The sequence below is a fragment of the Chaetomium tenue genome (genome assembly GCF_020726465.1).
Source record: "Chaetomium tenue strain MPI-SDFR-AT-0079 chromosome Unknown F5144scaffold_3, whole genome shotgun sequence".
Lineage (NCBI taxonomy): Eukaryota > Fungi > Ascomycota > Sordariomycetes > Sordariales > Chaetomiaceae > Chaetomium > Chaetomium tenue.
This window is the reverse complement of record NW_027117331.1, coordinates 4,277,158-4,292,129: the sequence shown is the minus strand read 5'-3', so window position 1 is coordinate 4,292,129 and position 14,972 is coordinate 4,277,158. Positions and strand designations below refer to the sequence as shown.

Here is a 14,972-nt window from a genome sequence, read left to right as displayed (position 1 = left end):
CTGAATATACACGATGGTACAATGCCTGGCAAAGCTCCATGTCAGTATAGCTACATCGAATCGTCAAAGTTGATGCGGGCGAGACGCCCGTGTACTTCCCTCGCAACAGGTACCAAGTGGCGAACAGCGCAATCACAGTAGCTAGCTATGTACACACGCTACGTACTCCAGCGGGCATTTATGATCGGCAAAAGAGCTCCCCTGAACGATTGGAGGATCAGTCTTTGCGTCATTGATGAGGAAGCCCCTCAAGAATTCGGCACCGCGTCAGCAGTGACCCAGTGTCGGTCTCCCGGTCTGCATCCTTTCTCGAAATCCAACCATGAAGTTGTGGGATTCCAATCCTTAAATTAGTGGTACGTACATGTATACGCATTTGTCTCCGTCGTGCTCGTAGCCAATGATGCGTGTACACCGTCAAGCTCACCGACCCCTAAATATGAGAGAACAATAATAGATCTAAGGCCTACGATGCAGGGAGGTGGGTGCAATGCATTATTTGCGTGAGCGTCTTAACGATTTCCCTTCTCAGGAATGAATAAAAGCGCTTTGGTGGCTGTTGATGTCTTGTACTCAGACCAAGACCCTCTTGCTCCGTGAGTCACGGTACGGACAGTAGCCCAGGTCCTTGACTTGGTAAACAATATTAAAACCTGAGCTGCCCTTACTCTGTCAATTCCATAACTGGAAACCGAGCCGGCATTGCTTGTATGGTTTCGGTGGATGGGCTGGCTACTGCGTTAGCCTCGGGTACCTAGGTACCAGGTGTCTGTTTACACTTTTTCTGGCAGTCGTCCCGGCAACCTCAGCGGCCCATTTCCCTTAATATGATGTCTGAGATCTGGGCCCATTTATAAAAGTCTCACCAGAGGTGCTTGGGTGGTGCTTTTTGCCTAGAACGTTCAAGTTGTTGGCGACTGGAGAAGAAGCCAGAATTTCCGCCAGCGGCCTTATATGTAGAATTTAAATGGCCGAACAAGGATTGGGGATAGAGACACAATAGGAGTTATAGCAACGGTTGCGGTAGCCGTAGAAATGTTAGTAGACATAGTATCACGATTTTCATCAGCCTAGGTACTATCGGGTCTAACCATCGACCTGCCTCATATAAACTTGAACATGAGGAAATGAATCTAAAGCCGATAGGTGGGGGGGTCATGGACTTCCACCTTCATGACAAACTCTGTGTATATATCCTCGTGCCTAGCGACTACTTTGATACAGGGGTTCTATGAAAGATACCACAAGGTGACAAGGTGGCTTACCACCTGGCACCAAAGCGCGAAGGAAATTGATGCTCAAAAGCTAATAGCTTTTCATTCTTAAACCCTAACTCTAGAGCCAGCCCTAGATGATCAGTCAATCCTCTATACGGACCACAAACACCCTTACCAACAGAAGGGTTAAACTTAGCACGCTGCAGAGCCAATTACCTGTCGAAGAAACATGACCATTCTCCTACTTGCTGGTTTTGTTGCAGTTCCGAAGCCGAAGGCTATTGCGCTTCACATGCAACGTGTTGCCGAGACAGCTTGAAACTTGGCCAGGTAGACAATGCCAAAAGCTCTCCATTCTTTGGCGTGGTCAGTCGCCATCGATTTACTCATAGTTCTAAGGGCCACCCAGAACGTATGATCCTGTGCTGGTATGTCACCTCGGCAATACCGGCCAAAGGCATCTCGGATTGCAAGTCTCGGGCGGCCTAGGGACTGGCAGTCACAAGTAGACTCGGAGACCTCACCTCCATCCTTCCCTCCATCCCCGTACCCACCCCTTGTGGGATGGTGGATGAAATGGTATCCAAGAGAAATCTTTGCGTGTAGTATAGGCATTTAGCGGAAGGACAGCACAGTACCTTTGACTCGCATTCCCAGCCCAGCGGACGTTGTGTTGTGGACTTCCCTTGCCAACCAACCTGTGGTGCCAGAACTGGATTGCAAAACTGCCGGAGCATATGCAAAACGCCCTCTTTCAAATCTAACTGCCTTTTAGATACGGTAAGGAAACACAAACTTATAATACGCTTGATCAAGAAGCCAACTAGTGTCGCCCTCTGCTCAGGCGTAACCGCAAGCTCTAATGGACTTCCAGCTCTCATGTGTGCTACAGTCATGTGTGACCAGAAAAAGTGGCGGTTCTGTTGTCAGACCTCCGAACTGAGATTGCCCCTGAGTCTGACTGTATAATCGCGAAATGCAACGCGGAAACGGAAAGACTAAAGCATCCTCCATCTAGACAAGACTCGGCAGACTCAACTTGCAAAGTGGGAATGGCCCCGTCCCCTGCGTGGAGGCGCTTCGGTAATGCAGATATAAAACGAGTCCTTCCCAAAGAGCCTTGTCCATTGCAACTACTCCTCGCCTTCCTACTGTTACCAGCGCTACCATCGTCTGGTATTAGACAAGTATACGCGCACCTCTAAGCCAGAGCACTGGAGTACTCTACCATAGCCGGATTACCTTGTAGAAGCCAAAAAGCCAGACCAAGCCTCTGTAGTAATTGAAGGCTGCCGGCGAGGCCACAGCAACACGAACAGCCACGCCTTGTTCAGCCGACGCCGTGCCCCCTATCTTAAACACCACATCGCCGCATCCGGTTCTGACTGGTGCCTCCGTCTCAAAAATTCAAGATTAAGGAAAGCACCTAAGTTGCTCCTTGGCCTCGAGGTTGTTGAGCTCATGGTACTGGGCGTTGGGGCCCGAAATCTGACAGCCGCGGCAGCCTCATACCCGCAGAGTGAATGCAATGCCAAAAACAGAGATCGTCCTCTGTGAATAGATGGTCTAGTAAATTGGAGGACCGAACCTCGCTGGCCAGTCGTCGAGCTGGTAAGGGGGGTGTGCCCACTTCCACTACCTTCACCTACAGCTCTCTTCCCTCTGGAAGGTAAAACAGTTCCCGGGTTGCACCGGCCTGTCGGCATGCAATAGACATCCTGGGTCTGACTTTAGTAAATTCACTGATTCGTACAGAATATCCAATGATAACCACGTTGTGAATAGCCTCCTGGCTGGTCGTGGGTTGTGTTGTTTGCCGGTTCAGGGCACAAAGCGTGGCGTTTCGGGGGCCATGCTCACGGATATCCAATAGGCTGCATCTTGAAACTATCCAGTTGGGTGCGCTTTTTGCAGGCGTCCCAGTGTTGGTGGTTGATGCTGGTGATGCCACTTCGATAAGTTCGATTTTTCTGTGAGTTGGGTGTTGCTCATGTTGCATTACCAAATGTGGAACGCGTCATTTGTGCGGGAAAAAAATTTGAGAGCTCTGCTCCCCGCCCAATCGGGCGCTGACCACTCGATGCACACAGAAGGGGAAAAATTATTGCAGTCAACCCATTTTATAGCCTCAATTACAAGCCATCTTTATCGTCTTTCTATGCTACAAATCACCGCTGGTCTCCATTCCGGAGACCTGATCCACCAAAATTGCGGGGGACCAGGGGGCCTGGCTGACTCCAGCGGGATCGTGGGTGGACCAGCGCTAAAACGGCAGCCGCTCGCGTGGTTAACGGCTTTGTCTCCACCTGCTCGAGGACCCCATGTCTGCCACCCATTTCCCCCGATCAGACGAACGCGAGTCGCAATTCGCGGGTGCCCGGGACTTTGTTTAGTAGGCGTAGAGGAGGAGGAAAGCAACCATCAGGGCGAACAGGCCGGTGGCTTCGGCGAAGGCAAAGCCCAAAACGGCGTACGAGAAAAGTTGACCTGCAATTGCCAAGATCTGTCAGCTTGCGTCCCCGCTGCGCCGGGGAATAGGGTTGTGGGGTGCGGCTGAGGGCTGTCAGTCAAGTCGTCTTACCTCTCATGGCCGGGTTGCGAGCAACACCGCTGATGAGCGAACCGAAAACTGTGCCAATTCCAACACCGGCACCCGCGAGGCCGATAGTGGCAGCTCCGGCACCGTGGACCTTGGCAGCCGTGACAATCGCGGCGGCGGTCGACTCAACGACGACGTTTCGGGATTGCATCGTGCCACGGATCATGGTCGAGGCAAAAGTGTTCCGGCCGCCATTCAGCAGCAGTCCGTTACGCCCAGCCGCCTGGCGAGCAGTGGAGATTGTGGAGATGATGGAGCTTGGGACGCGAGCTAGAGTTGAGATGGCACTGGTAAATAACGCATTCTGGGCCAGTGGAGCTGACGGTCGGCCCACTCAGTGGAGAACGTACCCTGTCCTTGTGCCGTTGACATCAAACGAGTAGGCTGCTTCATGCCCATACGGGCGACGACGCCGGGCAACCGGCTTGAGGCGAACATTTTTGGAGGTTGTTGGATGGAATTGATGGGAGGAAAGTGTGTGACAGCGATGGTCGGATGTTGGATAAAATAGAAAGGAGGAAGAAGAGGGCGGGAACGAGAGGGGGTGGCAGTCTCGTGCGGGGACTGGTTCCTGAGGCATCAAGGTGTCACAACAGAAATGCAATGACAAGGAAAAGGCAATCAAGCTAACCAATCGCAGGAAGGGGCGTACCAGACTTGTTTTGTTCCGGCAGGAGCCGTGCGAGGAGGAAACCTGGGGAAATCGCGAGTCCATTTCCCCATCCAAAACGGTTCGAATCAAAGACTCGGCTTGACTCGGTGCATGTTTTTATCCCGAAAGCATGCTTCCAAAAACCGAACTGGTTTGTTTGACGCCAATTGCTTTTCCATTCCCGCTCACAAGATCCCGAGGTTTGGGGAGTCCTGAGACTTTTGAGCGCTGGAGTGGTGCTGACCCTGACGAGCCAAGCCAAGCCACTGTGCCATTTCTCCATGGGGAAATGGGGAAAGGAAGCGCACGAGACTTGATGGGCGGCCAATCTCGGCTGGCTTGCGGGGCGAGCTAGCCATTGGTCAATCGCTGCCTTCCATCCCTTGTCTCTTCCCTGAGCTTCCCCTTGCCCTTTCCTCCTTCGTCGAGCTGCTGCAACCTCGGCGCGGAGCGAGGAGCACGGCATCTCACCGATGCGGAGCTTCTTGAGGCGAAGAGAGCAGCTTCAGGACACGTAAATGATCGAGGTCGACGTCAATGAAGTCGCGTGATGTGGCAACGACCGCCGTGTTACACATATGTTCTCGACTTTATATCGTGATGTGCTTCCTTTGAACAACCTCCGCAGGCGACTCCCGGGCACTCCCTCACCGCACCGCGGCTCCTGCATCCGTGCCCAAACCCCGACTTGACCCGACGTCCCATACGTGCCTAAGAATAATGATGGCCCGACTGACTGAACAAAGTCGCTGCCTCAACCACCACGGAATCCAGTGGTCTTTCCGTGAGTCCCAATGATTCCACAACATTCACAGGCAAATCCGTTTTGCATTCCTGCACGCGATCCCGGGTGGCACCCTCCCCAACAGCCGGGCAGACGTGGCTTTGAGAGACTTGGGCGAGGGCCAGCCAAATTGGGTTGTAATTAGAGATCGAAGTTGGCCAACGGCGAGATGAAAGTTGGGACGACCCTGCGGCTCAGATCTCAGATGAATGCACGGACGGGCGGAACTCGCCGTCGCATGCCGCATGAGGGGTTACCGTGAGGGGTGAGAACCAGGAACATTGGACACCCAGGTATAAGCATGTTGGTAATCGGACGATGACGTACCCAGAGAATCCGCCATGATTCAGTTCGTGTTAAAAGCCAAATCGGCTGGAATAAGCATGGAATGGGTATTTCTTTACCAACATGACTTTCCTAACTGTCAACTAAAGGAGGGCCGGGGGCCTAGGACACGTTGCATGGTTCGGCATGAACAATCCTGGAGAGGGGAACAAGCTAGGTACTCAAAACAACCCATGACCTCGCATCGATCTAACGTTTAGTATGGGCCTTGACTTGACTGCGACGGAACTCGATTCCATTCCTGTGAACTCTTGAGGCGGGAACCCGATCTTCATACACTACTTCCATAATGCTTGTCACCGCAACCCGGGTGCCCAAAAGATACATGTCCTGCCTGCCCCGGTCCCAGACCACCTATCGGTGAAACACCCGAAAAGGCCCCGCCAACACATGAGGATTGTTTCGGCGGCAGCTGCCTACGAAGTTTCATCCGGTGTAGCTTCTCTCGGCGCAGCCCCTTGGGCGTGGTCGTCGCCATAAATGTTGAAGTCACTAAAAATTAGATGCCATTAGATATTTCAACGCAAAGCGCGGATAGACGCATTAGAGAGGCCACACTCACAACACAAGCGTATCCACTTCCGCCCTGCCATCGGCCTGAGTATTCACCCAAACGGCAACACTACGATGGCCGACGGGAAAATCCCCCCAGCCATCGTCACGAATGACCACCTGGCCTGGACACCACCTGAGCAAGTCCGTCCACGCCTCTCCCGCATGGTGCCGGCCCACAAACATGGACTTGGTCGCGTACTCCCAGGCATTCGTCATGACCACAGCCAGGCCGTGGCCACCGGACTTGGAGTGGTGTCCCAGACGTGTGAACCCCACACAGCGGGGGTCGTCGAAATAGTCATACTGTGCGCCGTATGCCCAGAGCTTGCGAGCCATCATCATTTTGGGCAAGGCGAGGCCTCCGGAAGTGGGGGGGATGAGGTTGGTGAAGCCGGGTTCGGGGTGCTGCCCGACGGAGCCGAAGAGGTCGGCGTAGAAGACGCAGGGGAGGCCGGAGTTGGCGCGCAGGAGGATGAGGGCGTAGGCGAGAGGGATGAAGAAAGGAGCGACCGGGAGCTAGGAGAGTTGTTAGTGGTGTTGGCGGTGCTCTGGAAATATACGCACCTCTAGGGACTGCCCTGCTTGCTGCACGAAGGATAAATTAGCGGGACACACTGCTTGTTGATTTGGTCGGTTTCAGAGACTTACAGTATCATGATTGACAACAAAGGTCTGAGAAGTTCGGGGGGCATTATTAGTATTTAAACCAGCCAGGGGCAGAATAACTTGCTCACCACAGCGTTATCTGGTTTCCACAAGGCCAGGGAATCGTCCAACACCTTGGTCAGATCCCCTTGCTCCCCCAGGCTGGAAACCTTGCTGAAATTTGACACCAGCTGCACATCAAACAACGATATCTGGTGTCCCATGAACTCGATGAATCTGGCGAGGTATTCAGAGTCTTCACGCCAGTACTCGCCCACAATGAACCAGTCTGGGTCCACATGTTCCCTGATGTGAGTTACGAAGTCCCGGAGGAAGCGGAAGCTGTAGTGTTTGATGGCGTCAAGGCGCAAGCCACCAAATCTCATCTGCTGGAGGAGCCATTCCACCCACCGAAAGAGGTCCGCCCTGACGTCCGGGTGATTGTGGTCGACGTCCGCAAACATTCTTTGTTCACGGTGTCAGTCTTACATCGGGATCGGGGAGGGGGTGAAACCCACAGAAAGTCATAGTTCCCCAGCTCTTCATCAACATCATCAGCCCATTCTTTCCCGTCAAATTTCCATATCCCATGCTTCTCTGTGTCATAATCATAATCCACCCCAGTAAAATGATCGTGCGTCCACCTCATCCTGCTATACCTCCCCTCCCTACCCGGAAAGTCAAACCCCGTCCACGCGCTAATCCCCTCCCACCACCCTTCCTCATCTACCCCCCTCCCTTCCTCATCCACCACCCTCCTCCGATCTTTCTCATCAACCCTCGCCGCCCTCACAATCTCATAATAATCCGCCCCCGTCTTATGATTCAACACCGCATCAAACAGCACCCCCACCCCCACCCCCCGCGCAACCTCCACCAACCCCTCCAACTCCCCCCTCGTCCCCCACTTCGTCGCCACCCCCCCCTTCTGCTCAAACTCCCCCAAATCCCACAAATCATACACATCATACCCATTCCCCTCCCTGTGCGCCGCCTTACACGCCGGCGGAATCCACAGCTTGCTCACCCCCAGCCCTGCCAGCGCGGGGAGCACGCGCGCCAGCCGCCGCCAGTGGGCGCCGTCCGCGGGCACGTACCACTCGAAGCCCTGCAGCATGGTCTCGTTGGTGGGCGGGTCGGGTCCGGGGGAGGTGGCGGCGGCGGTGCGTCGGGTGCGGAGCGGCCGCATGTTGGTTGAGAAGCCGGAGTTAGGCTCTTGGCGGAGGGCGGCGGCGCGGAGGGTGGCGAGGTGCGGGGGGAGGGGGGGCGAGGGGAGGTTGAGGAAGGTGCTCATTTTTGGGGGGGAGGTTGTTGGTTTTGTTTTGTTTTGTTTTTGTTTTTGGGGGTTGGGTTGCTTGGGAGGGATGCTGAGGACTGAGGTTGGGGGCGCTGGGTTGGCGGGTTGGAACAGGGTTTTGCTGAGCGATTCAACTTCGATTTGAGGGTTGCTTTAAGGGTTGCTTGCTCATTGGAGTCTCCACCCTGTTCGATGCACAAAACTGATAGGGAATCAAGCCGAGAAACCGACGGCATTCTTTGAACCACAACGAAAACTACCTAGGTACAATACAAGTTGCTGTTGGGCAAAATCCCGTTTGATACGACTGTGATCACGACTCGTATCGACCCGGCAAATTTGGCAATTGCCCTCCGGATATTTTGCCGGCACGAGATTTTGCTTCGCGCAAAGAACGCCTAAGTTTCGCGCCAGGCATCAGTCGCGGTAGAGAGACATACCCCGTAATCCCATCTCCTGTTCCGGGTGCGAACGAGCGGCGAACAAACTTCCGTCTCCACCTGCATCTTTACTATAGGCCCCTCCCATCATATCCCCTACTTGTGCATCCGCCCTAGCCCCCAACAGCAACCAACTTCTTACACCCCAAAGTCCGCGGTTTCTACACTGCATATTCCTCTCCTCCGTGTGGCCGGAGGTAAACCTAGCAGTTAAACTCCTAGGATTGAAAAACCGACAACCAAGAAGGAAATTGAACCCCCTGAAGTTCAACCCCCCGTAAGAGTTCCCGGGATTCTTCGTTACACTTGTAGGGCGGTGTTTGGCGTTGCGGTGCTTGTGTTAACTGATTTTGTGGCCCCTTGTGTTGTACCCTCTTGCATCCAGTTTAGCAGCCTGTCATGGTTGTCAAACGGCTCCTCGTTCGCATACTTCAGAAAACGGCGTCGGCGGTAAAGGAGAAACCCAGAACCTATGAATATCAAACAAGTAGCGACAGCAACACCTATGCCAATCTTTTCGGCGGTTGAGAGGTCGCTCACTCCTAGCTGCCATAGGCCGGCTCCGGCGCCCGCCACGACTCCAGTTAGAAAGCTAAGCAACAAAACAGTATTGGCGCTAAAGCCGCTTCCAGTCCGCCGGCGGCGTTGAGTAGGCCGGGCTTGAAAAGGAAGGGGCCTCTGAGAAGTTTGGTGTGGCGTGGTTGCGTCTTGTATCGGGGTTAAATCTGCAGTGTATGTCAGAATCAAAGTCAGCGAAACCTTAAAAAATATGTAACGGTATGTTTCTCAGAAGATGAAGTGAAGGGAGCGTACCGAGCTGTGTTGGAGGCGGTTCCTTTGTTGGGGCTGAAAATGATGACCGTCCCGTGAAAGCTACCTTCGTGGTTGCGGACTCCCAAGCGGTGGACGATTCGGAGAAATGGGGCGGGAGACCGCCGCTATATGCGGCAACCCGGGAAGGCTCGGCGTCATTCTTGTCTCTCAGCGCTTTTTCAACTGTTTTGTACAGCGCTCCGAGTGAGACTAGCGCGAGATCAGATCCATTGTCTGCCCGCAGCGTGGACTGGAGGACCCGTTCAAGACCTAGCCCATGGATGGCAATGAGTTTCTCGAGATCTGTCTGTTGAACTGAGCCACTCTGATTGCCAAGGACTCCCCTGAATGCAACGGCAAGCGGATCATGGGGCAAAACGTTTTCCTTGGCTATAGATATGATCATCCGGAGGCTCCTCTCATAGTTGACTACGTCGCCAACCATATAAAAGTCTTGGGCTCGGCCTAGAAGGGGACGAAGAGGGGATGGTAGGAACGCAGTTGTCCTATCCCGGGATAAACCGGAGTGTTCATCCAGGCCAGCGGCATAATCGCCTCGAATAGCCTCGAGCTGGTGTGACAGCAAGACGATATATGCCTTTCCTGGTGAACGAGCGACGACGGACCCGACTACCTCGCAGCGAGCCTGGGTGGGCGTAACGACAACCCATGATCCGGAATCACCGGGGATTAGGTCTGGTTCAATAACACAGGTCAGCAAGCCGCAGTCCAACCGAGTTGAATTTTGCCACACCTGTTCCATCATCCAGATGCAGCGTCCAGACCTCGAGGGGCTCGTCCTCTCCGTCGATCAGTGATGGCCCCACTGACATGGTCCCAGAATGGGCGCCGCTGGCGCCAGCCCTTACCTTGACGGAGGCTAGGGAAGGATTTCGACAGAAATCTGTGATGTAATGCCGTGACGGCTGTTGGTCCTTGTCAACAGGGTTATCGAACCACACCATGTTTGGCAGTGCGTACTGGCTACGAACAGGAATCAACCAGCAGTCCGCTTTGTGTCCCAACTTTCCATGTACGTGTGCGGGAGAGATGCGCGCTGCAATATTGGGCTGGAACATTGATGCCGGGTTTGCATCACTATCTTTGGCCTTTTCGTCGTTAATCGTGGGAGGGGTAACTAGATAGGTGGCTGATTTCTCGCCCTTGAACACAAGAGCCTCGGCGATATCCTCGGGAAAGTCGATATCGTTGAGAGTTGTTGCCACGGACGAGACCGTTACATCGCCCTCTCCGTCTTGCTCTGAGCCGAAGGGCAAACGACACGGAGCGAACGAGGTTGTCAAGGCCACCAAGCAACCGTCCACTTCTAGGAGCCCGCCGATTGTCGAGATGCGAGTTTCTCCAAAACGCACTTCGCGGAGCAGCGTTCCACAGAGCGTGAGCTCATCATGCCCCAGATCCAAGTCAACGTCTTCCCCGGAAGTGTAGGATATTTCGACCATCTTGAAACACAGCTTCCACGGTTCGTAGTACTTGCGATATTTCCGTTGTGACATAACCGCATGAAAGTCTCGGATATCCTCTTCACGGGTAAGACCATCAATACAAATGTATGTCTGGGCGCCAGAGCCGTCCAGTTCAATACTGACGGCATATCGATGGCAAGGAGGCAGTTGACGACCAAAAAGGGTGCGTTGGTTGGCCGTGCCAACGAAGGCCGAAAATGCCCGAAGTTTGTTGAACTCCGCCGTCGACAAGCCAATTTCTTGAGCGTTGAGCTCGAGCCGAGATCTGAACTTCAACGTTCGGACCCGCTCCAACTTGCTGACCGGCACCTGAACTGGAATGGTTGGGACTGTCGTGGCCGCCGGGACCACGGTTGTCTGGGCTGAGGGTGGCTCAGGGGGCTTCCTCGTGGGTGGTTCGATGGCTTTCGCCGTTGTCGCTGCCTCTGTCACGATAGAGCTTGAATTAGTTGCTTCGCTACGCGAAGCCTCGGTGGATGATAGTTCGACGCGATCCCGACATGGCGTCCGGTCTATCCCCTTCCCTTTGGCTTCGCGAGTAGGGGGTTGGCGCACAGGGTGACCTTTCAGTTTGATCTCTTGCTGCTGTAGTGTTCGCAACGTGGCCGTCCATTTCCACAAGGACGTGAGTGTAGGAGCCCCCCGCTTAAGATGACTGGTCTCAATCGTTGCCTGCATTTGGACTTGTTGTAGAGTGCTCGTAACCGTCGTCATTTCACCTTCTTCGGCTGATGACTTCTGGGAGTAATCATCGCGGGCCGATGGATATTCCTTCACTTTGCGACTGCTACCAGTCTGGGATCTTTCGAATGCGGGGAATCAGTTGAGCAAGTTTGGAACCAAGATGAGACCTCCAGGCGTATCTGGTGGCTGGTGGCTGTGTATGTACATACCTATCTTAACCATATGATTGGCGCCAGGATTTCGGCTGAAGGGCCAGATCGGGTTTGGCTTTCACCACACGACCGGGGATAGGAAAGAGCTGGGTACAACCATGATCGAGCACGAGGCTCGAGGTGCTGGTATTTTGCAGACAGCTCAAGACCTTGAGGACCTGAAGCTTACGAAATGAATCCTTCTCAGAGTCCCGATGCTGTCCCCATGACCGATATCGCAAACATTACAGACGCGGTATGGGGGCCGGCGGCTCATAAGAACGCGGACGCAGAGAGGGCTCTGACCCTACGATCGTATCTCAAGTGCTGCAACGGCGAAAAGGGCCTTGCACTGAGTCGAAGCTCTCACCTGTTGGATGAAACTCCTCTTTCAGCACTCATCAACACTATAAAGCTGGAACGAGACAAACGGAAGAATGAACTGCTCAATCGAGCCTCGGAATCTAGCATCCAGGGCCAGTTGGCTGCTCTTGACCTGGCTGTCAGAGTGGCTTTCATGACGGCTTGCGCAGCAGCATCTGAGGAGACGTTTGGTGGCGATCTGTTTCGCCCTCGGTGGCAGGCAAACGAATCACTAACAGCCTACATTTCTCGTGTCTATCCCCACGACGACACCCCGCCTCAGGATGTTCGGCCCCTCCGCGTGGACAAACTCGCCATGAGTTATCTCACTCGATATGCAAGTCTAGAGCTTTACTGGACGCATCGCCTGACCGACCATCTTCTCCTTTTGAAGAAGGCCAACCGCAAGATTCTTTACGTTTTTCGTCACCCGGCATTCCTTAGGGTATCACTCGACACCCTTGAAGCAAGTGATCCTGCTCTGGGTCAAAGTATCTCCGGGGCCTTGTCACTGTGAGATCCCCCATTCCACCAGAACTTGTTTGCGAGCCTACTCTGACCGGCTAACCGTCGTAGCGGCTGTCTCCCAAGCCAACTTCTGCGCGAGACCCTCGCATCATACAACCTGCTCTTTCCCGAGCCCGGGGACGAGACATCCCGTGCGATCCTCGAACGAGAGGTTTCCAAGCATCACCTTGACCCGCTTCTCCTCCAACCTTTTCCCTCGGACTACGGCGTCCACGAGCACCCCCAGGACACCCTTGATCCCGAGGATGTACGCGGCCTGTACAAGAAATACCCATACTGGGCCGACCGCCTCTACGCTCTCTGGAGGGAGGCCGATGATCCCGCGCCCATCACATCCATTGATCGATGGTCCGAAGCAAGAAGGAACCCCCGGTTTACGTACTGGTGCACCGCTGTTTCTCTAACCATTGCTATCCTTTTTGGCATGGCCGCCACTGCACTGGGAGCATTGCAGGTGTGGATTTCGTATTGTAGCTGGATGAATGACCCGGCCACGCCGTTGTGTGGGAGAGGTCCTGGCAAAAGCAACTAGGTCGAGTCAGGTATATTCAGGGATGGTGGAGCAAGCCCACACCGAGGTCAAGTTAGAATGGGGGTAATACTATTCAATGTGTAAATTGGTATTTCATCGTCTTTTCTCGGGTTTAGACACAGCGTCGCAGTTGGCGCAGAAGCAAGGTTATTTTCATGGACACATCCCTGAAGTAATCGTGTATTTCTCCCGTCGGCCCACCCCCACCACCCCCAACATCATCCTCATCGCCGGCGGCGTCGGCATCACCGCGCTGCTTCCCCTGCTGCTGTATGACCGGTTGTTTCTGGGTCGGGGGGAAAGTGAAGTTGTTTTGGGGGGTGAGGTCGGTGGGGTTCGTGAGGGCGGTGGAGGGGTTGGTTGGTGATGTTGGGTGGTGAGAGGTTAGATGTGAGGGGGGTGTTGGAGGGGGAGTTGGTTAGGGAGAAGGGGGAGAGGGCGGAGAAGATTCAAGGGGGGATGGCGGATGAGGTGAGGGGGGTGGTGGTGGGTTTGGCGAGACGGGGGGTGGTGGTGAGGTTTTGGGAGGAGAGGTTTTCGGAGTGAGGGGGGATGGGTTTTGTTGGGGGTGTGATGGTCTGGGATATGGTGCGGGCCGTGCGGCCTTTGCTACAAGCCTGACACATAAGAGTTCTGGGTCTGGATTTGTCATCAGACCAGGGCTACATACCTAGTGTACAGCTAGGTAGGTAGTTAACTAAATACAAGATGCTGACATGGTTGACGGGGATGACGGGCAATAGCATGCCAAGTTAGGCGGCCATAGACGAACGGCGCAGCAAACCCCCACGGCTAGATGGCTCCACCACGGTCCGAGCTATCGGAAACACCAAGCTTTCCCGGTTGCCTACCGAATTTGAAACGCCTTGCCTAGAGAGCCCAGGGTTCATTGAACAGCTCACCTTGACGTGAGGTCAGACTAAGGTGGAAAGTTTCGTGTCCCCAGCTGCCATCCACTGAATCTAAGCGGCATCTGAGACTTCGTCAGAAAGCTCAAACCAGCTTGAAGTATGGGAACGGAGCCGGATCCGGACCGGGCCCCGGGTAGTAGTTGCCGGAAAGGTGGATTCCTGAATGCCTATCCCAACGACTTGAGATACACGTCTTGGAAATGGGATCGAACAAAGGTATAAGAAGCCCGCTTTCTCCTCAGGTTCGCCTTTCCACCATCCCACAGAACACAATCAACAACTGCATCACCAGCTTCATTTTTAATATCATCTCTTCGTCCGCTAAGTACATTTACTTCAAGACTTCATTCACCATGAACAGCACTAAGAATACCGGCAATGGCGCTGCTAAGACCACTGGCGCTGGCGCTGCTAAGACCAATGGCACTGGTGCCGCCAAGGCCACCACCTCTGGCAACTCAAGGACCGCGCAAGCCGTGACTGCCGCTAACGGCACCTCGAAGGCTGCGGCGGCCCTGAAGGCCGCCGTGACCTCGAAGAACACGGAGACGGCCGCCCCCGCGAAGCCCTCCAGGGGCAACTCCAGCGTTGAAGTGGAGTTCCTTGCCAACCGTGTGGTGTACCGCGACTACCAGATGGGAGACCTTATCGGGATCATCGAGGAGGCGGCGGCTAAGTTGGGGATGACTGGCAAGGTTACTGCTGCTTGTCTTAGGTACGTGAATCTGACTCCGGGACTGGGGGGTTTTATTGCTGTACATACTAATCCTATTTATTGATCTCCAGCCACGAAGGGGATCAGGGCAACGGTGGCCGCTCTACCTGGAAGGTGGAACTGCGCAAGCCCATTGTTGCCAACTGCGATCAGCTTTTTGTGCTCAGAATCCGTACTCAGTACGAGGTCCCTTCGCTTTTCGGCAGGAAATAGA

The 14,972-nt window shown here is 54.2% G+C and overlaps 5 protein-coding genes across 5 annotated transcripts; 2 read left to right on the top strand and 3 right to left on the bottom strand.

Annotated features, from left to right (window-relative positions):
• Positions 1–3,200: 3,200 nt before the first annotated feature.
• On the bottom strand, positions 3,201–4,313 carry F5144DRAFT_207976 (uncharacterized protein). The gene is made up of 3 exons (XM_066782990.1): positions 4,167–4,313; positions 3,799–4,086; positions 3,201–3,704 (listed from the first exon to the last, which is right to left on the bottom strand). The coding sequence occupies exons 1-3, from the start codon at positions 4,252–4,254 to the stop codon at positions 3,607–3,609; spliced, it is 474 nt and encodes a 157-aa protein (XP_066645450.1). The 5' UTR covers positions 4,255–4,313; the 3' UTR covers positions 3,201–3,606.
• Positions 4,314–5,657: 1,344 nt separating this feature from the next.
• F5144DRAFT_569803 (glycoside hydrolase superfamily) lies at positions 5,658–7,498 on the bottom strand. The gene is made up of 5 exons (XM_066788723.1): positions 7,316–7,498; positions 6,887–7,262; positions 6,801–6,824; positions 6,717–6,737; positions 5,658–6,668 (listed from the first exon to the last, which is right to left on the bottom strand). The coding sequence occupies exons 1-5, from the start codon at positions 7,444–7,446 to the stop codon at positions 6,156–6,158; spliced, it is 1,065 nt and encodes a 354-aa protein (XP_066645449.1). The 5' UTR covers positions 7,447–7,498; the 3' UTR covers positions 5,658–6,155.
• A 1,467-nt stretch (positions 7,499–8,965) lies between these two features.
• Positions 8,966–11,742, bottom strand: F5144DRAFT_611768 (uncharacterized protein; the record flags this gene model as incomplete). Its single annotated transcript, XM_066791704.1, has 4 exons — positions 10,102–11,742; positions 9,348–10,043; positions 9,075–9,259; positions 8,966–9,004 (listed from the first exon to the last, which is right to left on the bottom strand). Exons 1-4 carry the CDS (start codon positions 11,546–11,548, stop codon positions 8,966–8,968), a joined length of 2,367 nt encoding a protein of 788 aa, XP_066645448.1. The 5' UTR covers positions 11,549–11,742.
• Positions 11,743–11,902: 160 nt separating this feature from the next.
• F5144DRAFT_647123 (uncharacterized protein) lies at positions 11,903–13,525 on the top strand (the record flags this gene model as incomplete). The annotated part of the gene is made up of 2 exons (XM_066792903.1): positions 11,903–12,585; positions 12,649–13,525. 2 exons carry the CDS (start codon positions 11,903–11,905, stop codon positions 13,130–13,132), a joined length of 1,167 nt encoding a protein of 388 aa, XP_066645447.1. The 3' UTR covers positions 13,133–13,525.
• Positions 13,526–14,396: 871 nt separating this feature from the next.
• F5144DRAFT_592106 (uncharacterized protein) lies at positions 14,397–14,971 on the top strand (the record flags this gene model as incomplete). The annotated part of the gene is made up of 2 exons (XM_066790333.1): positions 14,397–14,758; positions 14,830–14,971. The coding sequence occupies 2 exons, from the start codon at positions 14,397–14,399 to the stop codon at positions 14,969–14,971; spliced, it is 504 nt and encodes a 167-aa protein (XP_066645446.1).
• Position 14,972: the final 1 nt, after the last annotated feature.

Coding starts and splice junctions, on each gene's coding strand:
- F5144DRAFT_569803 (XM_066788723.1), bottom strand. CDS start 7,446: ATGAGGTGGACGCACGATCATTTTACTGGGGTGGATTATGATTATGAC. Junction 6,825..6,886: donor GGAAACCAGATAACGCTGTG/GTGAGCAAGTTA, acceptor CGAACTTCTCAG/ACCTTTGTTGTCAATCATGA. Junction 6,738..6,800: donor TTGTTGTCAATCATGATACT/GTAAGTCTCTGA, acceptor TCCTTCGTGCAG/CAAGCAGGGCAGTCCCTAGA.
- F5144DRAFT_207976 (XM_066782990.1), bottom strand. CDS start 4,254: ATGTTCGCCTCAAGCCGGTTGCCCGGCGTCGTCGCCCGTATGGGCATG. Junction 4,087..4,166: donor GTCAACGGCACAAGGACAGG/GTACGTTCTCCA, acceptor TCTCAACTCTAG/CTCGCGTCCCAAGCTCCATC. Junction 3,705..3,798: donor TCGCAACCCGGCCATGAGAG/GTAAGACGACTT, acceptor TGGCAATTGCAG/GTCAACTTTTCTCGTACGCC.